This window comes from Solanum lycopersicum, chromosome 9, assembly GCF_036512215.1.
Source record: "Solanum lycopersicum chromosome 9, SLM_r2.1".
Lineage (NCBI taxonomy): Eukaryota > Viridiplantae > Streptophyta > Magnoliopsida > Solanales > Solanaceae > Solanum > Solanum lycopersicum.
In genome coordinates, this window is record NC_090808.1 from 19,847,854 (window position 1) to 19,867,500 (window position 19,647).

General features: G+C 38.2%; 3 protein-coding genes across 5 annotated transcripts in view; 1 reads left to right on the forward strand and 2 right to left on the reverse strand.

Moving 5' to 3' along the window:
- Window positions 1–251: 251 nt before the first annotated feature.
- On the forward strand, window positions 252–3,972 carry LOC101244700 (non-specific phospholipase C1-like). 3 transcript variants are annotated; one of them, XR_003248008.2, is made up of 5 exons: window positions 265–1,605; window positions 2,235–2,411; window positions 2,508–2,677; window positions 2,766–2,934; window positions 3,487–3,972. XR_003248008.2 is itself a non-coding variant. In XM_026032691.2 (3 exons), the coding sequence occupies exons 1-3, from the start codon at window positions 480–482 to the stop codon at window positions 2,528–2,530; spliced, it is 1,326 nt and encodes a 441-aa protein (XP_025888476.1). In that variant the 5' UTR covers window positions 252–479; the 3' UTR covers window positions 2,531–2,672. The 3 variants fall into 3 exon arrangements, 2 of the variants coding, with proteins under 2 accessions (XP_025888476.1, NP_001332942.1); XM_026032691.2 differs by lacking the exons at window positions 2,766–2,934; window positions 3,487–3,972 and having other exon boundaries at window positions 252–1,605; window positions 2,508–2,672; NM_001346013.1 differs by lacking the exons at window positions 2,508–2,677; window positions 2,766–2,934 and having other exon boundaries at window positions 336–1,605.
- A 9,076-nt stretch (window positions 3,973–13,048) lies between these two features.
- On the reverse strand, window positions 13,049–13,795 carry LOC138338410 (uncharacterized). Its single transcript, XM_069289367.1, has 2 exons — window positions 13,483–13,795; window positions 13,049–13,371 (listed from the first exon to the last, which is right to left on the reverse strand). Exons 1-2 carry the CDS (start codon window positions 13,793–13,795, stop codon window positions 13,049–13,051), a joined length of 636 nt encoding a protein of 211 aa, XP_069145468.1.
- A 196-nt stretch (window positions 13,796–13,991) lies between these two features.
- The window catches only part of LOC138338411 (uncharacterized), a 6,025-nt gene continuing 369 nt past the window's right edge, over window positions 13,992–19,647 (reverse strand). Inside the window, exons 2-10 of the mRNA XM_069289368.1 lie at window positions 18,892–19,027; window positions 18,659–18,806; window positions 17,586–18,457; window positions 17,064–17,120; window positions 16,359–16,953; window positions 15,859–16,214; window positions 15,632–15,719; window positions 15,413–15,501; window positions 13,992–15,111 (exon numbers count right to left, since the gene is read on the reverse strand). Of these exons, the coding sequence (XP_069145469.1) occupies window positions 13,992–15,111; window positions 15,413–15,501; window positions 15,632–15,719; window positions 15,859–16,214; window positions 16,359–16,953; window positions 17,064–17,120; window positions 17,586–18,457; window positions 18,659–18,806; window positions 18,892–19,027 (3,461 nt within the window). The remainder of the gene's footprint in view (window positions 15,112–15,412; window positions 15,502–15,631; window positions 15,720–15,858; window positions 16,215–16,358; window positions 16,954–17,063; window positions 17,121–17,585; window positions 18,458–18,658; window positions 18,807–18,891; window positions 19,028–19,647) is intronic.

Genomic DNA, 19,647 nt, shown 5'->3' on the forward strand with positions numbered 1-19,647 from the left:
ATACAGTAACCTCAATAACTGAATTAGTTACCTACCTACACTTTTACTTTGTTGATAAAAATTGTATTTTAAACCTTGTAATTCACTCCCCTTTTCTCTCGCTATTTCAGTATTTACTCTCCTCTCCTTAAAGATAACAATTGGCCGTTCTATGTTTATGTGAAAGTATTGCTTTAAATGTCACACAGAAACTTAAGTAATATTTATCAATCTAATGTGCTAAAATAAATTGTAATTTAAGAATACTTGAAGGGTGTATGAGATAATGTTGTTTGACCTTTCAAATAAATTTGACAAAGAGAGTATAAAAGTGAAGGAAAAATTAAAATAAACGAGAAATAGTGAGATAGGATTCTTAAATGGCCTGTTCTCACCTGAGATGCCATTTTGCAAGACTAGCACTTGTATACAAGTCTTGACTATTCCGCCAAGGCGATTCTCAACTACCAGCCCCGGATTTTCAAATCAAATCGCCGGCAATGGGCCATCGGAAAATCCTTTTCCCAGCGAGCCGCTTGGGTTTGTTCTTTATACTTTACCTGCTTTCATCCACTTGCGTTTCCTTTTCCTTTCCGTTTGTGAAGCCCAAGCAACACAAATTCAACGGACCCATCAAAACTCTTGTCATTTTGGTGATGGAAAACCGGTCTTTTGATCATATTCTGGGTTGGCTCCATAAGAGCCGACCCGATATTGATGGGCTTAAGGGGTCGGAGTTTAACAGGGTTAATGCTTCAGACCCTTATTCTTCCAAAATCTTTGTCTCGTATGATGCTGTATTCGTTGATTCTGATCCAGGTCACTCTATTCAAGCTATTGGGGAGCAGATATTCGGGTCGAATGATTCTTCAGCAAACCCAGCTCCGATGAACGGGTTCGTGCAACAGGCTGTTAGTATGGGGGTACCTGGTATGGAGCAGACCGTGATGAGCGGGTTTAAACCGGAGTTATTACCGGTTTACACTGATTTAGCGAATGAGTTTGGGGTTTTTGACCGGTGGTTCGCGTCGGTTCCAGCTTCAACTCAGCCGAATCGGTTTTACGTTCACTCGGCAACTTCTCACGGAGCTTCCAGCAATGTCCGTAAAGACTTGATCCATGGGTTCCCTCAAAAGACTATATTTGATTCTTTGGACGAAAATGGCCTTTCATTTGGAATTTATTACCAAAACATTCCAGCTACCTTATTTTTCAAGTCACTCAGAAAACTAAAACACATTTTTAAGTTCCATAATTATGCATTAACGTTCAAAATACACGCTAAACTTGGCAAACTTCCAAATTACGTTGTGATTGAACAGAGATATTTCGATGTTAAAATTGACCCAGCAAATGATGATCATCCATCACACGATGTAGCACTTGGACAAAAATTTGTTAAGGAGGTGTATGAGACATTGAGGGCAAGTCCACAGTGGAAAGAAATGGCACTCTTGATTACATATGACGAACATGGTGGCTTCTTTGATCATGTACCAACTCCTGTTTCTGGTGTGCCTAATCCTGATGGCATTATCGGGCCTCCACCATATTACTTCAGATTTGACCGCTTGGGGGTTCGTGTCCCCACCTTCTTGATTTCACCATGGATTGACAAGGCCACTGGTGAGTCACTCATCTTCTCCTTTATATATATATGTACATACAACTTACTTGTTTCATTTCAAAAGACAACTCGCTAGGGTGTTTTCAGGATTCTTTGATATAAAAATCGTAAATTCTATAGTTAAGCTCATTGCTACATGTCTGGAATTGTAGCTATTACTACATATGTTGTCTGGAATTGTAGCTATAACTAGATATATTGAGTTAAACTACAACTGTACAGGAATATCCTGAGATAAATATGGGCTTACTGATTTGGCATAGATGATTTAGACAAAAGTTAGCCTGAAAAGCTGCAGACTTACACAGTTTTATGTACAGATGCCCTCTTTCGGTACTGGAGAGCACATCTAAATATAAGCTTACAAAGCCAAAAAAAGAAAAGGAATATATGAATGCTACTGTCTTAGTTATTATGTTCATGCCTCCGGAAATTTAATTAGTATTTTTCTGTATCAATTGAGAAGCTCACTAAGTTTATCTCTTTCATAGTTGATAAGTCATTAATGTTATAATACTAAATTTATCTTTCTTACCTTCCCCTTTATTTTTCTAAAATCCTTGTCTACATATTGGTGCTGGTGGATTGGAATGTTTAACATATATACCTGATTAAATGTTTGCTGCAGTGATCCATGAGCCGAAAGGTCCAACTACGTCTTCACAATTTGAGCATTCTTCCATACCAGCAACTGTGAAAAAGCTTTTTAATCTGAAATCAAGTTTCTTAACCAAGCGAGACGCATGGGCTGGGACATTTGAGAACTATTTCCGCTTGCGTAAGACTCCTCGTGATGATTGTCCAGGTTTGTATGCATACAACTTCAGCAAACCATGAACAAATAGTTAGCTGATTTCTCCGTTATTGCATGCTTAATACTAAAAATTCTATGTTCATACAGAAGTGACTGATAGTTACTTATAAGACGGAGAGTACATCCAGGGCATATGGTCTGCTTTTAGATGCTGATGCTTTAGGAAATACTTTATTAGTAAAAGTACTCTATCTAAATTTCTTCAAATGCATATGGTGGAGATATTCTATTGCAAGGGGCTTATTAGTAGTTTGAAGGTGCTGTCTGCTGTGATTACTATTACTATCAAATACTTCTTTCCTCAAGCCTGTCATAATTGTAAGCGAACATATACTTTTTTGCTAGATGAGCTGGATTAACATGTCCTTGTGGAACTCTGTTGGCTCCCTCAGGAACTCGTTGTCCTGTCTTCAATAGGATCTTCTTTTGATCCTTACTTCACTTTAGCTGCTCCGACTCATGCATGAGTTGTAATTCTATTTCATCATTTAGAGCAATGGGATCTTTCGTATTGGTAAAAGCTACTACTGTGCTTTGTTCTATTGTATAGTTTAATAAAACAGATAGGATCTGTTATGACATTCAGACGGTAGGAATGAAGAAGAATTGAGTGCATATCTTTGACGAGTGCTGGCCTGAATATGGTAGAACATATGTAATGTGATATAGCCGAAGGTTGGATTTTCCCAGCATGTCTGTACTGTATTCTATGCTGAATTGTGTAAAACCACTTCATTTAAAAACTTAAGTGGGTAGAGAGAGAACATGATTATTTTAGTTCTGCAATGTGCCCTTCCATGTGTGGCTTAATTATTTTCTTGAGCGAAGTGGGAATCGAACCCAGGTAAGCCCACTTAATGTCTACCCGTGCACCCCAAATCAACCGGTGGAACCACTTTGTTGCTAAGGGTGCCAACAGAGAAATATTTACATACATTTTTTCCTATGTTAGGGGGTACCCTTGACCCATCGCCTCTCCAATTCCAATTCTTCATATTAAATAAGAGCTATCACCCGTTTAAGAGGCAGATTAATCCTAATCATTTGATGGATATGATATATGCAGAGAAACTTTCGGAGGTGATGATAAATCTAAGACCATGGGGACCAAGAGAAGATGCAAAGCTCTCTGAATTTCAAATAGAACTGATCCAGCTTGCTTCACAGCTTAATGGAGACCATGTTCTGAAAAACTACGCTGATATTGGACGGAAGATGAGTGTCCGTGAAGCTGATGAATACGTAGATGATGCAGTCAATAGGTTCTTGGAAGCTGGTAGCGCTGCTCTGAGAACTGGAGCGAATGAGAGTGCCATTGTTGCAATGAGACCTGCCCTCACTAGCCGATCATCAGCATCAGATGGAGGATTCAACAAGTACCTGGAAGCCTACTAATCAATCAATTGTAAGGTAGTGTCTGTATGTATGTGTGTGTATATATTATAATCCACCCATCAATTGTCTGCTATACAAAAATTAGGAAGTCTTTGTTATCAATGTTGGAATGGTTATTGTAATCACTTTTAGTAAATAGTAAATCATTTTAGCCTCATACGTTCCTACCCATCTTTTGCAACTTCTTTCTTACCAAAATAGTTTGCTGTTAGTTTCGACTTCCAAGCAAACAATTTAACTAGTGCTTTTTTGGTCAAACTTTATAATTCATGGCACAATAGTTAAATTTACAAGGAACTAGGAAGCGTTTTAAATCAGACAAAATGTCAGGGTCAAAATAACCTAATCATAATTTTATTTCATAAAATGGTGGCGAAGAGCATGCATGACTCTTTCAAAGTTATTGTTTCCATCACCAACTTTTATGATATGTACAATCTAACTAATCATACAACACTAATATTCTCACAATTTCTACTCTAAAAATTAATTTGTCCTTGTCCCTTGTATTAAACACTACTTTTGAATTCGTGATATAAAACAAAGCTATGGTAGCTAGGGTATATTCTGCATCACAACTTGATAAACCTTTCAACGTCTTTTTCTATGTTGAAGTTTCCATGAGAAGTTTTGCGTATGTGTATTCGCTCTCTGTCATTATCTACTTTGCTTTCTTCCTTCTAAAATAGCATAGTAGTATCTTTTCTTTTTGGTTGTCTTGATTATATAGGCACTACATATTTTAAAGTAAATCAAAGACTTTACTTTCCACTTCTCTTGGTGAGCTTAACCTGACAAGTGGATGATATACACTTAGGTACCGTTTGGTAACGCTATAATAGATATCTTATTTATGTATAAAATAATATATTAAGTTATATTATGTTTGGTAGAAATTTTTATTTAGGTAGAAAAATCAACATAACTTATACCATGTTTGGTTCCATTTTTATAGTTCTACATAATTAATACCAACATAACTTATGAGGAAATCTATGTATAAAGTTAAGCAGGGTAGAAAGGTGGAATAAGTTATGTGGTATTAGTTATACATATATTAAAGTGATAAATTACATATTTACCCTTTTAATTTATTTTATTGTTTTTAATTGAAAACTTTATTATTTTCCTATATATATAAAAGTCTGTTGTTTTTATTTCTTTTTTATATTTAGATTATTTTTATTTATTTTTTAATTGAAAAACTTGATTGTTTTCTATCAAATGTGTGTTGTTTTTATTTCTTATTATATATAGATTATTTTCATTTCTTTTTATATATTTACCATTTTGATTGATTTATGCAAATATAAATATTTTTTTAATATTAGAAATTGATTGTATGTTTTTAACGGTACATATGCTAATCAAATATTAGCATTATACATTATTCAATATATTTCACATTTTATTAGCATGTATTATTATTTTGTAAATAATATATATTAATAATTTACAACAAGTTTAATATTCTATAGTTAATAATTCATGTATTTTAATCTCTAAATACTCTATAACTAATGCCTACATAACTAAACCCTGCATAGCTAATACCTGCATTACTAATGCCTGCATAAATAAACATTGCATAACTAATACATGCATAATTAAACCCTACATAGCTAATACCTGCATAACTCTAACAGTAACCAAACAGCCTCTTAGTGATTTAAATGACCAATATTTACCACCTAGGGCCTCGATATGGGTGACAATTAGGCAGATTGGGTGAAATTTGGACAAATTATAATGAGTTAAGACAATAACTGAGTCAAGATCAAATCAAACACAAATTTGCTTGGGTCAAAATTGGTTAGGTTATGAGTTATATATTGAGTCAATATCCAACCCAATATTTACTTAGTTAAATTGTTTACTTGGCCTTTTAATATATTTTAGTACCTAATTATAAAATTATTATTTTTCTTTATTATGGCTATATATAACATATCATATTTGAATCAAAACTTTATAAAAATATTTTGACAAAATTTTCACAAGTCAATTAGGGCAACATATTAATTTAACTTTTAATGGGTTGAAATGGATTGAACTCATGAATAGACGTGTCAACAACCCGCCTAAACTTAAATGGTTGGGTTTGATTTTGCCAACCCCAGGACTGGGTTGATCATGCCAATAAAGAGAGTTAATTTCTTAAATGGCCACTCACTCAAGCATTAAAAATTATATTCATATATCATTTTTTTATTTTATTTAGGATCAAAATATTACACAATTATTATTCTCCTAAAAAAATATTTAACACTTCAAAAGTCTCCTTCTATCCTAACTGACATGTTATGTCATTAAAACTCATTCTTTTTAGGATAGACTTATATAATTTATCAAACTCATTAAACTAAAATTATAATCTTATTTTGAAAAAAAATACTTTAGTTAATTAGGAAGAAATTTTCTTATTTAGGAATCCTATCATGCTTGAACTTTATCACTTTTTTCTACTAGGAAGAATAACTTTTTAACTCTTAGTATAATGCCATCAATTTTGAATCATTTACTTATTATAAAACATACATATTCAAAATTTACTGCACTTTTAACAAATTCAGTTGAAGTTTAAATTATATTGTGAATTCTTAAAGAATCCAATTGGGTGTGACTTAACTATCCCCCTATTTTGCTGCACTAAATTGTAATGCTAAGATAGTGACTCTGGAGATACCAAGGAGGGAAAGGTTGGAGTGGGAAGACGTGTACAAGCCTAAACCATTGAAGATCATATCATTCCATTAGGATAGCAAACTTGTATGGCAGGATGGTTTAGAATAATTGGCTCATATTTAAGATATTTAGTGTAGTCTCTTTGCATTGAGTCTATCCCTGGGATTTATGGGTTCTAGAGGTGTTTCCCACCGATCTTCCTGGAATACCCACATAGGACATAGTGTAGTCTCTTTGCATTGAGTCTATTATCGCAGGTCTATGAAGAACTTTGCTTCTATTTTTGAACACGACAATGTTGAATAAAAAGGAGGTACCTTTAGAAATCGTTCAAAAGCACAAGGATCTTTTGACTACAACGCTGATCTTCACCTTGCTGTTAGAAGATTATGACATCATTGTTTATTATGATGCTTCACATTTGAGTTTGTTTGTTGGGTTGATACATGAAAAGGATGCCATAGATTGTGATTCCAAAAAGTTGAAGGTTCATGAGAGGAATTACCCCACCCATGAATTGGAGCTGGTGGCAGTGGTGTTTTCTCTCAAGAACTAGATGCATTATCTATATGGCGTTAGTGTGAGGTATTCATTGATCATCGTAGTCTCCAACATGTGTTTACTAAGAAAGGTCTAAACTATACATATAGGAGATGGATGTAGTTTCTCAAGAATTATGATGTGACCATTCAGTAGCACTCGGGTACGGCTAATATGGTGGAAGACACATTAAACCGGAAGACAGTTAGCGTGGACTGTTCGGATTTTTCTGGAATATCAAAGTGTTCTTTGACTAGAGAGAGTTAGACTTTGGAGTCTATGTTTATGTAGTTGGAAATATAGAGAAAGTGGTGGTGCTAGCCAATATTGAGGTCAGAACTTTCGTGGGAGTATGACATGGGTTACTTCAGCGCCGTAGAGCCTGGTATTCGGACATTGGCTCGAGGCATTTTATCTACCCCTTCTTACCCTGAAAAAGTAGGGACACCTTACATTCTTGATCCGATAACCATCTTTTGGCTCAAGCAGAAATATAAATAGGTAAATAAACAAATAGGAAATTGAGACTACATAAACAATTAGATAGATATATTAAGGAAACTTGATGAATTGCTATTGTTTCAATCTCCCACTGCCATACAAACACATACATCAATTTATTTTAGAGCCCCTACATCTACACGATCAAAAGAGAAAAGGATTGCCCACGCGACTAACCAAAGCAAATAAAATAAGAATGAAAACTATGGCAATCGACCGACAGGAAATAACTATGAGAACACGGGGTTGAATAAAGGCAGGGGCCTAAGAGGCAAGGTTATCATTTAAGTAATCCATCTTCTCTCTTAAAAATGCAGCTTACAGTGAACGGGTAGAACAACACAATTTGGAGCTAATTAACTCTGGAGCCAAACACTTGCACTTTGGGGCCATCCACGAGAAACGGTGACTAGATATGGCAAAATATCACACTGTTTCACAAACTAAACAAAATGTATTAACACAATGGCATACGCAAGTATTAAGAACCGCGTTCGCTTTTGTCAATATCAGCAGCAACACTACAAACATATAACAATCTCACAAGAAATATACACTAACATAGTCGACGACTAATCTTATTCACATTTTATACTATAGACCAAACTCATATAACTCAAGAACAAAAGGCAAATCAATCGACATAAGTCAAAAGAAGATTCCTTCTAATCATATGTTCCCTTATCATAGAAAATGGACCCAATATACACACTGCAACATACCTTAATCTAATACTCCCAGAAACTCAACTAGGGAGCAAAGTAAACCATTGGAAAATACATCTTTTAAAATTTATATCCCAAACAAACGAAACCTTGTAATCAATATTATAAGAAACCCATAGAAGCGACTTAAGAATACATATATACATTCCCGCTTAGGATGAATACCGATCCAACGATAACCAATGTCAAGCAACACAACGAGATATAGAAGAAAACGAATAGAATGTAGCGGAGGGAGAAAGGTTACCTTTTCTTGTGCAGCAAACTTAGGCAGTGAGCAAGATAGAGAACTTTAACTACTGGAGTGCGATTCCGAAGACTTCGACGAACGAAACCAAAGTGATAAGGTAGCACAAGAAAGTAGGGGAAACCCCAAACAAACTCGTCAACCAATCTTAAATAAAGAAATCCAACAGGAAAATATCCTAGGTAATCTCCTCTTTATTTATCCTTCCCGAGCTCAAACAAAAAAGGGGAAGGAACAAAAATCTTTAAGTAAAAAAATCCTTTTCAACTCTCCATTAACTTCCTTAATTAAATTATTTTTGCCTAGTGGAGACCCAATACAAAACAAAATCTCCAAAGGAAAGGGTTCCAATCCTCTCTGTTTCCCCTATTTCCCTTTGAAAGTTTTTAGAGAAATTTTCTGCCTCCTTCCCCGGATTTTTTTCTCTTTTTCTTCTTTTTTTGCAACTGGACATAGAGAGGATATATATAGGAGAACCATTAGGGTTTTGGGATTAGGCGAGCGGGGAGAATTTGAAAAAAAACTGGGTAAAACAGGAATTCTAAGACCCTATTCGAAATTTAAACATCTTCCAAGGACAAGGAGCAAGCTGGATTTGTACGAATCTTCAAAGAAATCAGATGAGAGGAGGACACTGATGGCTTGGAATGATTTCGATCATCCTTGAATGAGAGACGTGGCTCAAATCCGGATCCGCAAGGACGATCCACGCAGGCAGAGCTTCAACAGTCCAAAAGTCGCGCTTCTCGCTGCTTTTTCGCGATATTGCCGTTCGCTGGAACTGAGCGACGCGCGCTGGGTATTCCTCTTGCTTTTGACGCTTGAGGGGAGTCTGGACTTTATGTGCTAGGTTCTGGGTTCTGTTTAAAGGAGAAAGGATAGGGTTTGCTAATATATTTAGGAGGAAGATAGTGACTAAGGAATTGGGTCGGGTCGATAACTGGGGCGTAGATTAAACGGGTTGGTCCTGGATTGTAAGATGGGTAAATAAAATTGGGCTTGGGATTTATAAAGGCCAGGCAGGTTTGGGAGGGAAGCTGGTGGGCTAAATTTATTGTTTGAGGAATTTGAGAAGTGGGCCACTGAAACAAGAGGACCCAAACTTGGTTTTGCAAATTGCTGATAGGATTATTTATATTGCAATTACGAGAATGACCGGCTGGTGATGGATTTAGTCGGTGAAATTGACTAAAATCTCGAATAATACGAACAAATTAGCTAAAAAGCTTCTTAAGGTTAATGAAAGTAAAATAATTAATTCAAATAAAATAACTATGCCAACCAGAATTAATATAAACCAGAGTATTATCCTCAGAATGATTTTGAACGTTAACAAAATTTAGATAATTATGTAAATTAAATACATTAGCTAAACAATATAAAAGGTGTAAAACCCCTATTTTAAATAACTTTATATATATATATATATATATATATATATATATATATATATATATATATATATATATATATATATATATATATATATATATATATATATATATATATATATATTCTTAATTTATGCAATTAATTATTTTGAATTGTTAAAACTCGAGAAGCTTGCTAGTTAATCACTCTCACGGAGGGTCAAAATTGGGTGTCAACAACTTTCCCTCGTTTAACTTGGATTGATGCAAGAAATTCGAGGAAAACGAAATTGACCCATCCCATTTTGACCGACTACATATTCGTCTTTTAGGAAAGAGATTTAGTCTGGATTTAGGAATTATGGTCGAACCCGGGAAGTGGGCTTCCCACATATCTCAGTTGTATGAGGATTCAGGTTACTTGTAGTTCGACTCAATTGGTTGAAAAGGAAATCCATTATGTTAGATAGCCTTTGGTTCTGGATGAGTGACAAATTTAATTGAGTACGGAAAAGGAGGCTTGTAACCTCTCAACCATGAATGGTGTGTTCCCCTCTCATAATTAAGAATTACGCGAACAATCTCCAAAACCTTTGGCATATTGTCACTCAGATTGGAAACTTGCTTCCGGCAAATCTAAATTTCTGGATGTGAGACTGAAACTGACAAAACTAAAGAAAAACCCACATGCCCTTATGATAGGGGTGTTGTTTGATTGTGGTGGAAGTTGCTCCTCTGCTCGTGTCCTAAGAGTTTGACATTCCTCTTTGGATTATGTCCCAGTTCGCTGCTAAGAAAAAGTTCCACGTTGTGCTACGTCCCTTTTGACGTCGTCCGCACCTGTGGTTTTTGGAGAATTCATCCTTTCGGATGCTCTCGAAGAAGACTGATATAAAAACTCGTCAGCTAAAAAATGCAATTAGGATGGGAGACAATGTCTTTTACGATGTCGACACTCTATTGTTCTCCTCGATATTCGACGTCGACTCGATTGGTCTGACGTAAAGCAAATAAAGCTCATGCCTTGTGCTTGCAATGTAATAATCAATGCACTCTTCACTTGATGTCAAAATGAATAATTGTTGATGCAATGCTGATATTTCTTTTGATGTCAATATGCGCTTCAGGCTGATGTCAACATGAATGAAAGATGATGCAGTGCTGATGCTTCCCTTGATATCGATGTACTCTTCATGTTGTTTTCCTTTAATCGGAATGCAATTGATGCTGGACAAATAATTCTGTTTGGATGCACGATTACTTCTCCGGCAGTGCACGATTTCTTACGGGACATGAATATCTTCCGTGATGCAAAAATTTTGCGAAGGTATGAAATCTTCTCGCGGATGCATAATTTCTGTGAGGTATGAAATCTTCCCACGATGCATAATTTTGCGAGGTATGAAATTTCTCGCGATGCATAATTTTTGTGAGGTGTGAAATCTTCTCACGATGCATAATTTTCTGCGAGGTATGAAATCTTCCCGCGACGCATAATTTCTGTGAGGTATGAAATCTTCTCACAATGCATAGTATTGACTCGTGATGCATGGTCTTCCGCAATGCATGAGTATTGACTCTCAATACATGATCTTCCGCGATGCATGAGTATTGACTCGCGATGCATGATCTCCCTCGATTCATGAATATTGACTCGCGATGCATGATCTTCTGCAACGCATGGATATTGACTTGCGATGCAATGAATATTCATATCATCTCCGACGATGATAACGGTGAAATGACCTCCAGATGATACATCGCCTTGACCGACAATAAAATAATTATCCGCTCTAGGTAATGCATTGTCTTGATTGATAATAAAGTAAATGACCTCTCTGGGTAACAACACTATCTTGTTTGATAATGTGATGTAGATAGCGTCCTTTACGGAAGCCGTAAACTTTCCCTTGAGATTTTGCTTGATTCACCTTGGAATATAGCTAGACGTTCATTATAAATTTCATGTTGTTGGGAATTGATTGAAATAAACAATTCATATTCCCAAGTCTTCGACATAAGTGATATAAAATGTCTCTTGCTTCTATGAAAACTATTGATTTTGGGATAGTTTTCTCATCTTCGGAGTTCTCCATATTCCTTCATCGGAAGAATTTGCCGATCTCAAAGCAAAGCAATAAACCTGCGTCCACAGAAAAATTGCTAGTTTCAAAAATGTACTGATCTGTGTCGATTTCTCTAGTTGTCTGCTCCCGGTCTTGTTATCTCAGGTTGATTTCCCGATCTCCCGGCTCTTGATAGATAAGACAAAAATATTTTATGCCAAGATAAATGAAACGTAAAGGAAAATCTTTAAGAAAGTAAACTTTCAATGAATAGTGTCTGAGATAGGTCACCGCCAAGTCATGTCATATCAGGCTTAACAAAGTCCTTTGAGTCTGATGCTTGAAGGTCTATCTGATCATTCGCCGGGGAGTTTTCAGAGTTGCTCCGGACTTTCAGATAAATCTATGCTGAAATTTTGAGGTCATCCTCAAAATTTCTGTCCCAGTTAACTGTCTTGTTTATCTTTCCACTGTAGATCGCGAATTTTTGAGATCTTCTCAAAAATTCTGTCCCAGTTGCAAATCTCGAAACATCTTTAGCCTTGACTTGCTGAGGAAGAATCTTCTTCTCGAGAATTTTTGAGTCCCTCTAAAAAATTCTGTCGCAGTTCCTATTGTAAAGAGGAATAGAAATTTTACGGGATATATGACCGAACCCTTGTGGCGCCTACGTATCCCATTGAGGCAGAAATCAGGTCAAACGTAGTTCCCCCTCCTCAAAGGTTGACAAAGTAAGAAAAATTACAAACGAAATCGGCCGAGGCCGACATAGGCCGCCTACGTATCTCATTCTTGAGAATTCTGGTCGAACGTAGTTCAAATACAAAAAAAAATATTTAAAGGGGATAAGTGGGGTGACCGAGGCCAACATAGGCCGCCTACGTATCTCATTCTTGAGAATTCAAGTCAGACGTAGTTCATTACAAGAGGGGTAAAATTTTAAGCAAGGCAAATACAAGCAAACATAACGATTACAAGTAAATAACAGAAATGCAAACCGCAGCTTTGCACGTAGTATCTCTTAGAAAGAAATTGAGACCACACGGCGTATCGACTTCTTTTGGTTGGTCGTAGCATCTTCAGGATAAGTTCCAGACTACTAATACTTCTTTATATCAAAATACCAAGGCAAACCGTCTGGTTCTGCTTCAACATATAAACAATGGACTGGATGTTCTTTCAACTCTATATCCAAAGGATCAATATAATCTGTATCCGGATGTGTAATCATAGAAAAGATGGTGGCAAGAGCATCGGCCAATTCATTCTGTATTCTGGGAGTATGTCTGAACTCGATCTTACGAAATCCTTTGCACAACTTCTGCACATATTGCACGTAAGGTATAATCTTAGGGTTTTTCACAGCCCATTCTCCTTGAACTTGATGAATCAAAAGGTATGAGTCTCCAATAACCAACAACTCTTAAACATTCATATCGATGGACATTTTCAAACCAAGAATACAAGCTTCGTACTCAGCCATATTGTTTGTGCAATTAAATCAGAGATTAGCCGCCATGGGATAGTGCTGACCAGATTCTGACACTAAGACTACTCTGATACCTTTACCTTGATGTTTTGCCGCTCCATTAAAGAATAATCTCCAACCTGGATATGCTTCAGAAATATCCTCATCCACAAATGACACTTCTTCATCGTAAAAATAAGTCTTAAGTGGTTCATACTCTTCATCAACGGGATTTTCTACAAGATGATCAGCCAAAGCCTTTGCTTTTTTCGCTTTTTGAGTCACATACACAATGTCAAATTCACTCAATAACATTTGCCATTTAGCTAACTTTCCGGTCGGCATCACTTTCTGGAAGATATACTTCAGTGGATCCATTTTGGAAATGAGGTATGTAGTATAAGAGGACAAATAATGTCTCAGCTTCTGGGCTAGCCACGTCAATGCACGACACGTTCTCTCCAACAAAGTGTAACGAGACTCGTATAGAGTAAACTTCTTGCTTATATAATAGATAGCCCTTTCCTTCTTTCCTGTCTCGTCATGTTGATCAAGTACGCACAAATGCACTATCTTAGACAGATAAGTAGAACAACATAGGACTCCCTTCTCGCGGAGGAACCAATATTGGTGGATTGGACAAATAGTTCTTGATAGTATCACAAGCAGCCTGACACTCATCAGTCCACTTTATCGGGGTGTCTTTCTTCACCAGCTTTAAAATAGGCTCACACAATACGGTTGATTGAGCTATGAATCGACTGAGGTAGTTTAACCTCCCTAAAAAACTCATCACCTCTTTTCTCGTCTTCGGCGGTGGTAACTCTTGAATTGCTTTAATCTTAGAAGGTTCGAGCTCAATACCCCTTCTGCTAACTATAAATCCCAACAACTTCCTGGCTGGAACTCCAAAAGCGCATTTGGCGGGATTTAGCTTCAAGTTGTAACGACGCAAGCGCTCAAAGAATTTCCTTCGATGTGTGAAGTGATCCGAACACTCAAAGGATTTGATTATGACATCGTCCACGTACAATTCAATCTCCTTATGAATCATGTCGTGAAATATAGTCATCATGGCTCTCATGTAGGTGTCACCAGCATTCTTAAGGCCGAATGGCATCACTCTGTAATGATATACACCCCAAGGTGTAATGAAAGTCGTCTTTTCTGCATCTTCCACATCCATTAGAATCTGGTGATAGCCTGCGTAACAGTCCACAAATGACTGCATTTCATGCCTTGCACAGTTATCAATCAAAATATGAATATTCGACAGCGGAAAATTATCTTTCGGGCTAGCTTTGTTGAGGTCTCTATAGTCAACACAAATCCTGATTTTACTGTCTTTCTTGGCGATCGGAACAACATTGGCCAGCCAAGTTGGATATTGTGTCACTTCCATCAATCGGGAATCTATTTGCTTGGTAATCTCTTCCTTAATCTTCAAACTCAGTTCACGCTTGAATTTTCTAGTTTTTTGCTTCATCGGATCGAACCCTGGGTTAATTGGCAGCTTATGAGATACGACATCGGTACTCAACTCTTGCATGTCACCTACTTCCCAAACGAACACATTATTATATTCTGGTTCCTCACTTTCTTCTCCATAATCGTCAACCTCGTTGTCACCTACCTCATTTTGTTCATTTAGCTCGTGACATGACATGACATTGGCAGGTCTGTAACTTATGTTGCTGAAATCATAAACAGACAAAATTAGGAAAGTAAGGTATAACAAACGACTAAATAAATAAAGTTAAAACAAAGAGGATTTCATTTACAAACAATGCAAACATTGGTCATGGCATGGGCCATGTTGCCTTTTTTTGGGACATCACAATGAAAATTCAAAAATTTGAACAATTAAGAAAATACAAAATGGTGGGTCTCGAGCTTCTTCCGGACTACCTCCAATTTTAATGTGTATGAAATGACGCCTTTCTATCGAAGAGTTCGGGGTATCAGGAAAGGCGCGGAGGCCCAGTTCCGCAGCACCTCCCTGGTTCAGCATCGCGAATACCAGCTAGCTCGATCTCCTCCTCGACAACAACATCGATCTCCTCGAATAGGTCACAGATTCCTTCCTAAAGTCTTCACGTTCGGCATACTCTCGGATTGGAAAGGATTGGTACAAATGCACGATCGGCTTAGTCAAAGCTTGATCCTTTTTCTTCTTCACCTTCATGTCATCATCTGTGGGGGTGTACCCCAAACCATATCTGGATCCCTTAACGAGGACCGGAACAGGCTCAATAATTCCTTGGGAATCTCTTCCCAATCCAAACCCTGGCTCAAAGCCATTCTGCAGCATCACAGTGTCTATCATCTTGTATACGGAAGGCATGGGGGTCTGTGGGGCCAAATCGTCACCGATGGCATTCACTAGCTCCACCGTGTAAAAGTTTGTACCTCGCGAAATCTCATCAATGATCGGCACCTACCTGCCAAAGTGACTCCCATCACCATGAATAACTAACTCTTCATTCTTCCACACAAGTTTCATCATTTGATGGAGAGTAGAGGGGACGGCTCCAGCCATATGGATGAACGGCCTTCCCAGAAGAAGGTTGTAACTGGTATTTATATCAAATACTTGAAATTGCGCGCTGAACTCTATGGGGCCCATTTGAATGGTCAAATTTACTGCTCCCAACGTGTCTCTTTGAACCCCATCGAAGGCTCTCACGTTGACCTGGTTTTGCTCCAGTTTCCCAAGGTCAAACCTTAGCAGCCTCAATGTCGACAACGGGTAGATATTCAGGCCAGATTTTTCATCTACTAAGACGCGATTGACAACCTTTTAACGACATATCACAATGATCTGAAGCATTTTGTTATGTGATCTTTCTTCGACAGGCAGCTCATCATCACAAAAGTTGATTTGGTGCCCTCGAATAACCTAATAAATCATCGCGGCCACGTTATCACTGCGTGTACCTACGGGTAAATATGTATCATCGAGAGCTTTCATTAAGGCCTGCCTGTGGGGCTGAGATCTCATCAGTAGGGCCCATACGGAGATCTGAGCCGGAGTCTTCTCTAAATGTTTTATGATGGAATAATCCTTTTGTTGCATCCTTCTCCAGAATTCTTCCGCTTCTCCTTCGCTTATCGGTCTCTTAGCCTGGTCCTTATTCTGTCCTCCGAGAGCAAGCTCGTCAGGAGTGTAACACCTTCCAGACCTGGTTATGCCTTGAGCAATAGCGGTTTCAATAATAAACTTAGGCTTGACGAGATTTTCTGACGGCACCAAGGCAACAGCCTTTGTAGGTGTCAAAATAACAAACTCTCTCTTTTCTTTGATGCTTAAAGAAGCAACAGCCCTTTGCAAATCATCATGAACGATGGGATTAATCATCTTCGTTCCACACCAGTTTTCATCTGTCTCGATCATATTGACATTGCCGCCTCCATGATTCGGCGATGGGTTTGTGTTGACATTTGGTGCCGCCGGTTGGAGAGAGACTACCTCCTGATCAATCAAATTCTGAATTTTGTGCTTGAGGTTGATACAGTCTTCAATATCATGTCCAACACTGTTGGAATGATAAGCACATCTCTAATCGGGTTTGTAGAACTTTGAATTGACATCCATGAGCTTGGGCCCCACAAGGTGGATGTATCCAGCCGCGCCAGTCTCTCATACAGTTTGATTCGGCTTTCGGCAAGTGCAGTAAAGTTCCTTGAAAGCCTCTTCTCAAACCTGGGTCAGGGAGGATCATAATTGCCTTGTTGAGGAGGAGGAACCTGTTGATAATTTCTGGTATTTGGACGGGGATCTTGGTTTCTAGGATATGGGTTTGTTTGGTAATTTGGCGATGGAGCTTGGTAATTTGGGAGGGGATTTTGGTATAATGGAGCTTGGATTTGATAAGTAGGAGGGGGTGCTCGATAGCTCGACTGTACATTGGCACAATTAGGAGAAATACTCTGATAGAGAGATGGAATTTGGTAAGGTTAAGGGTAATTTGGGTACATGGGAGAAAGATTTTGGAGATTGAGGGGTGGACTTTGGTACAGTGGAGCTTGGGCGTTTCGATAAGTGGGGGTAGTATTGTGGTTATTGGGATGACTGGATTGCATGTAGTAAGCTTGGTGGGACTTTGGGGAAGTCCTGGAACGACCTTGGGAATACGACTAACTTCTGGGGGTTTTCCTTCCCGCATACGAAACAGCAGCAACTTCTTCTGTTTTCTTTTTCAGCAACCCTGAAGATCCAGGTGATGCGGCTACACGGGTTATCTTCCCCGATTTCAAACCATCTTCGATAGTCTCACCAATCATGACTATCTCGGCAAACTTTGCTCCAACGAGCAACATGATTATATCGTAGTATTTCGGCTCTTGCACCCGCACAAATACTTCCACAATTTCTTTCTCAGTCATGGGCGGCCTTACCCTTGCCGCTTCTTTCCTCCACCTATAGGCAAACTCCCTATAGATTTTAGTTGACTTTTGCTTCATCTTCTCAAGAGAATAACAATCGGGAACTATTTCGACGTTGTAGGCAAATCGATTGATGAAACTTTCGGCCAACGCATTCCAACTGGGCCATTGCCTGGTTTCATGTGAGGTAAACCAATCGAGGGCTTTCTCGCACAGGCTTCGGCTGAAAAGCCGCATCAACAAAGTTTCATTCCTTCCAACTCCCACGAGCTGGTCACAATAGGCTCTCAAATGAGCCATAGGGTTTCCCACTCCTCCGAAGGTGTCAAACTTCGGAATCTTGAACCCTTCTAGAAGGTCCAAATTTGGGTGGATACACAAGTCCTCGTGACTGAGTCCAGCGATGTCGGGAATGCACTTTAGCTCTTCATATCCTTTTTTGATTTCCTCTTTTATATCGACCCTTGCATCCTCTTTTGCCCTCCATTCCTTTTCTTTTTCCTCATAGTGGTCCAACTCAAAATCTTGCACATCGTGCTCGACAGGAACAGGAAATTGGAAAGTGCCTCTCTTTGGTAGGGGTGGAGCTATAGAGGGACTTGGAATATTTTGGGCAGTTTGGTAGTTCTGTAGGTAGGCCTGAGGATTGGTGTTCTGATTTAAATGGTGATGAGGTGTTTGGGGATTGAAAGCATTTTGGTTCTGGTTTTGGTTTTGATTTTGTGGCGGTGGAGCAGTTTAATGGTGAGTATTTTGAGGATAAGGTGGCATTTGGGGATGGTTTTTTTGAAGAGGAGATGGAGTTTGGTAGGATGCTGAAGCATATTGGGGATTTTGGGTAGTCAGATCTATAACTGATGGATTATGAACAAGTGTAGATGGATGATTCTGAGTTGGATCCATATTCGAGAAAGGTAAATAGATTGGAGGCCTTCCGGCAGCAGCATTAGAAGCAAATCCAGGTGGGGGAAGATCTGTCTCCGTTGCATTTCCATTCTCAATTCTACAATCTGTTGCATCAGCTGCATAATCAACTCATTCTGCTCCGCTATAGTGGGTTGGGCCACCACAACATCAGTAAGACTCACTTCTTCGTTATTATCTCCCATAATGCTTTTCCTCTGTCTGAGCTTTGTCTAGGGAAGGAATCTGCAGGACCTTTTGATTCAATGAAATAAGAATGATTTGCCAGCTTTCGATCGACACAGATCAGTTTCAAAGTACCTGAGAAGGAGAGCAACTCAAAGGTAGATTTATCAGCGCAGATTCAGAGTGCAAAATGCATAATATCACAAAAAGAGCAGATAAACACACAAATTGCTTTGTTTGAGGACATCTTCAACCCACGAGTGAGAACGGAAACACATTTTTTAACAAACAGGAGTTTGCTTGTTTTAGTTTTGATGTTGTCTCATGATGGCTAAATCACGTTGAGATAAGGTCTTCTTGCAGCTACCATTTGACGTTCGTTAATCCGGTCTTTGTATATTCTCATAACATGAAAGGGGAATGAAAAATTTTTAAAGATAGGGGCCGGGCCTGGAGAGGCTGCCTACATATCTCACAAGGAGAATTCAGGCCTAATGTAGTTCGAGTAAAAGATAAAACATTTTCATTCATTCGTTCATTACGATTACAAGGAAATTGAAAATCAACAACAGAGTTTTTAAAAGATGAAATAATGATGACACGTAAGTCATTTCCCTTCTTGTTGCAGCATTAGTCTCCTCCTTTGAGATGACCTAGGAATGGAGGTTTGTAAACAATCTCCTCGCCGTCATCCTCCTCAGTCACTTCAGGGTGAGCGTTGTCGAGACCACTATTGGCTGATCCTTGTTCATAGG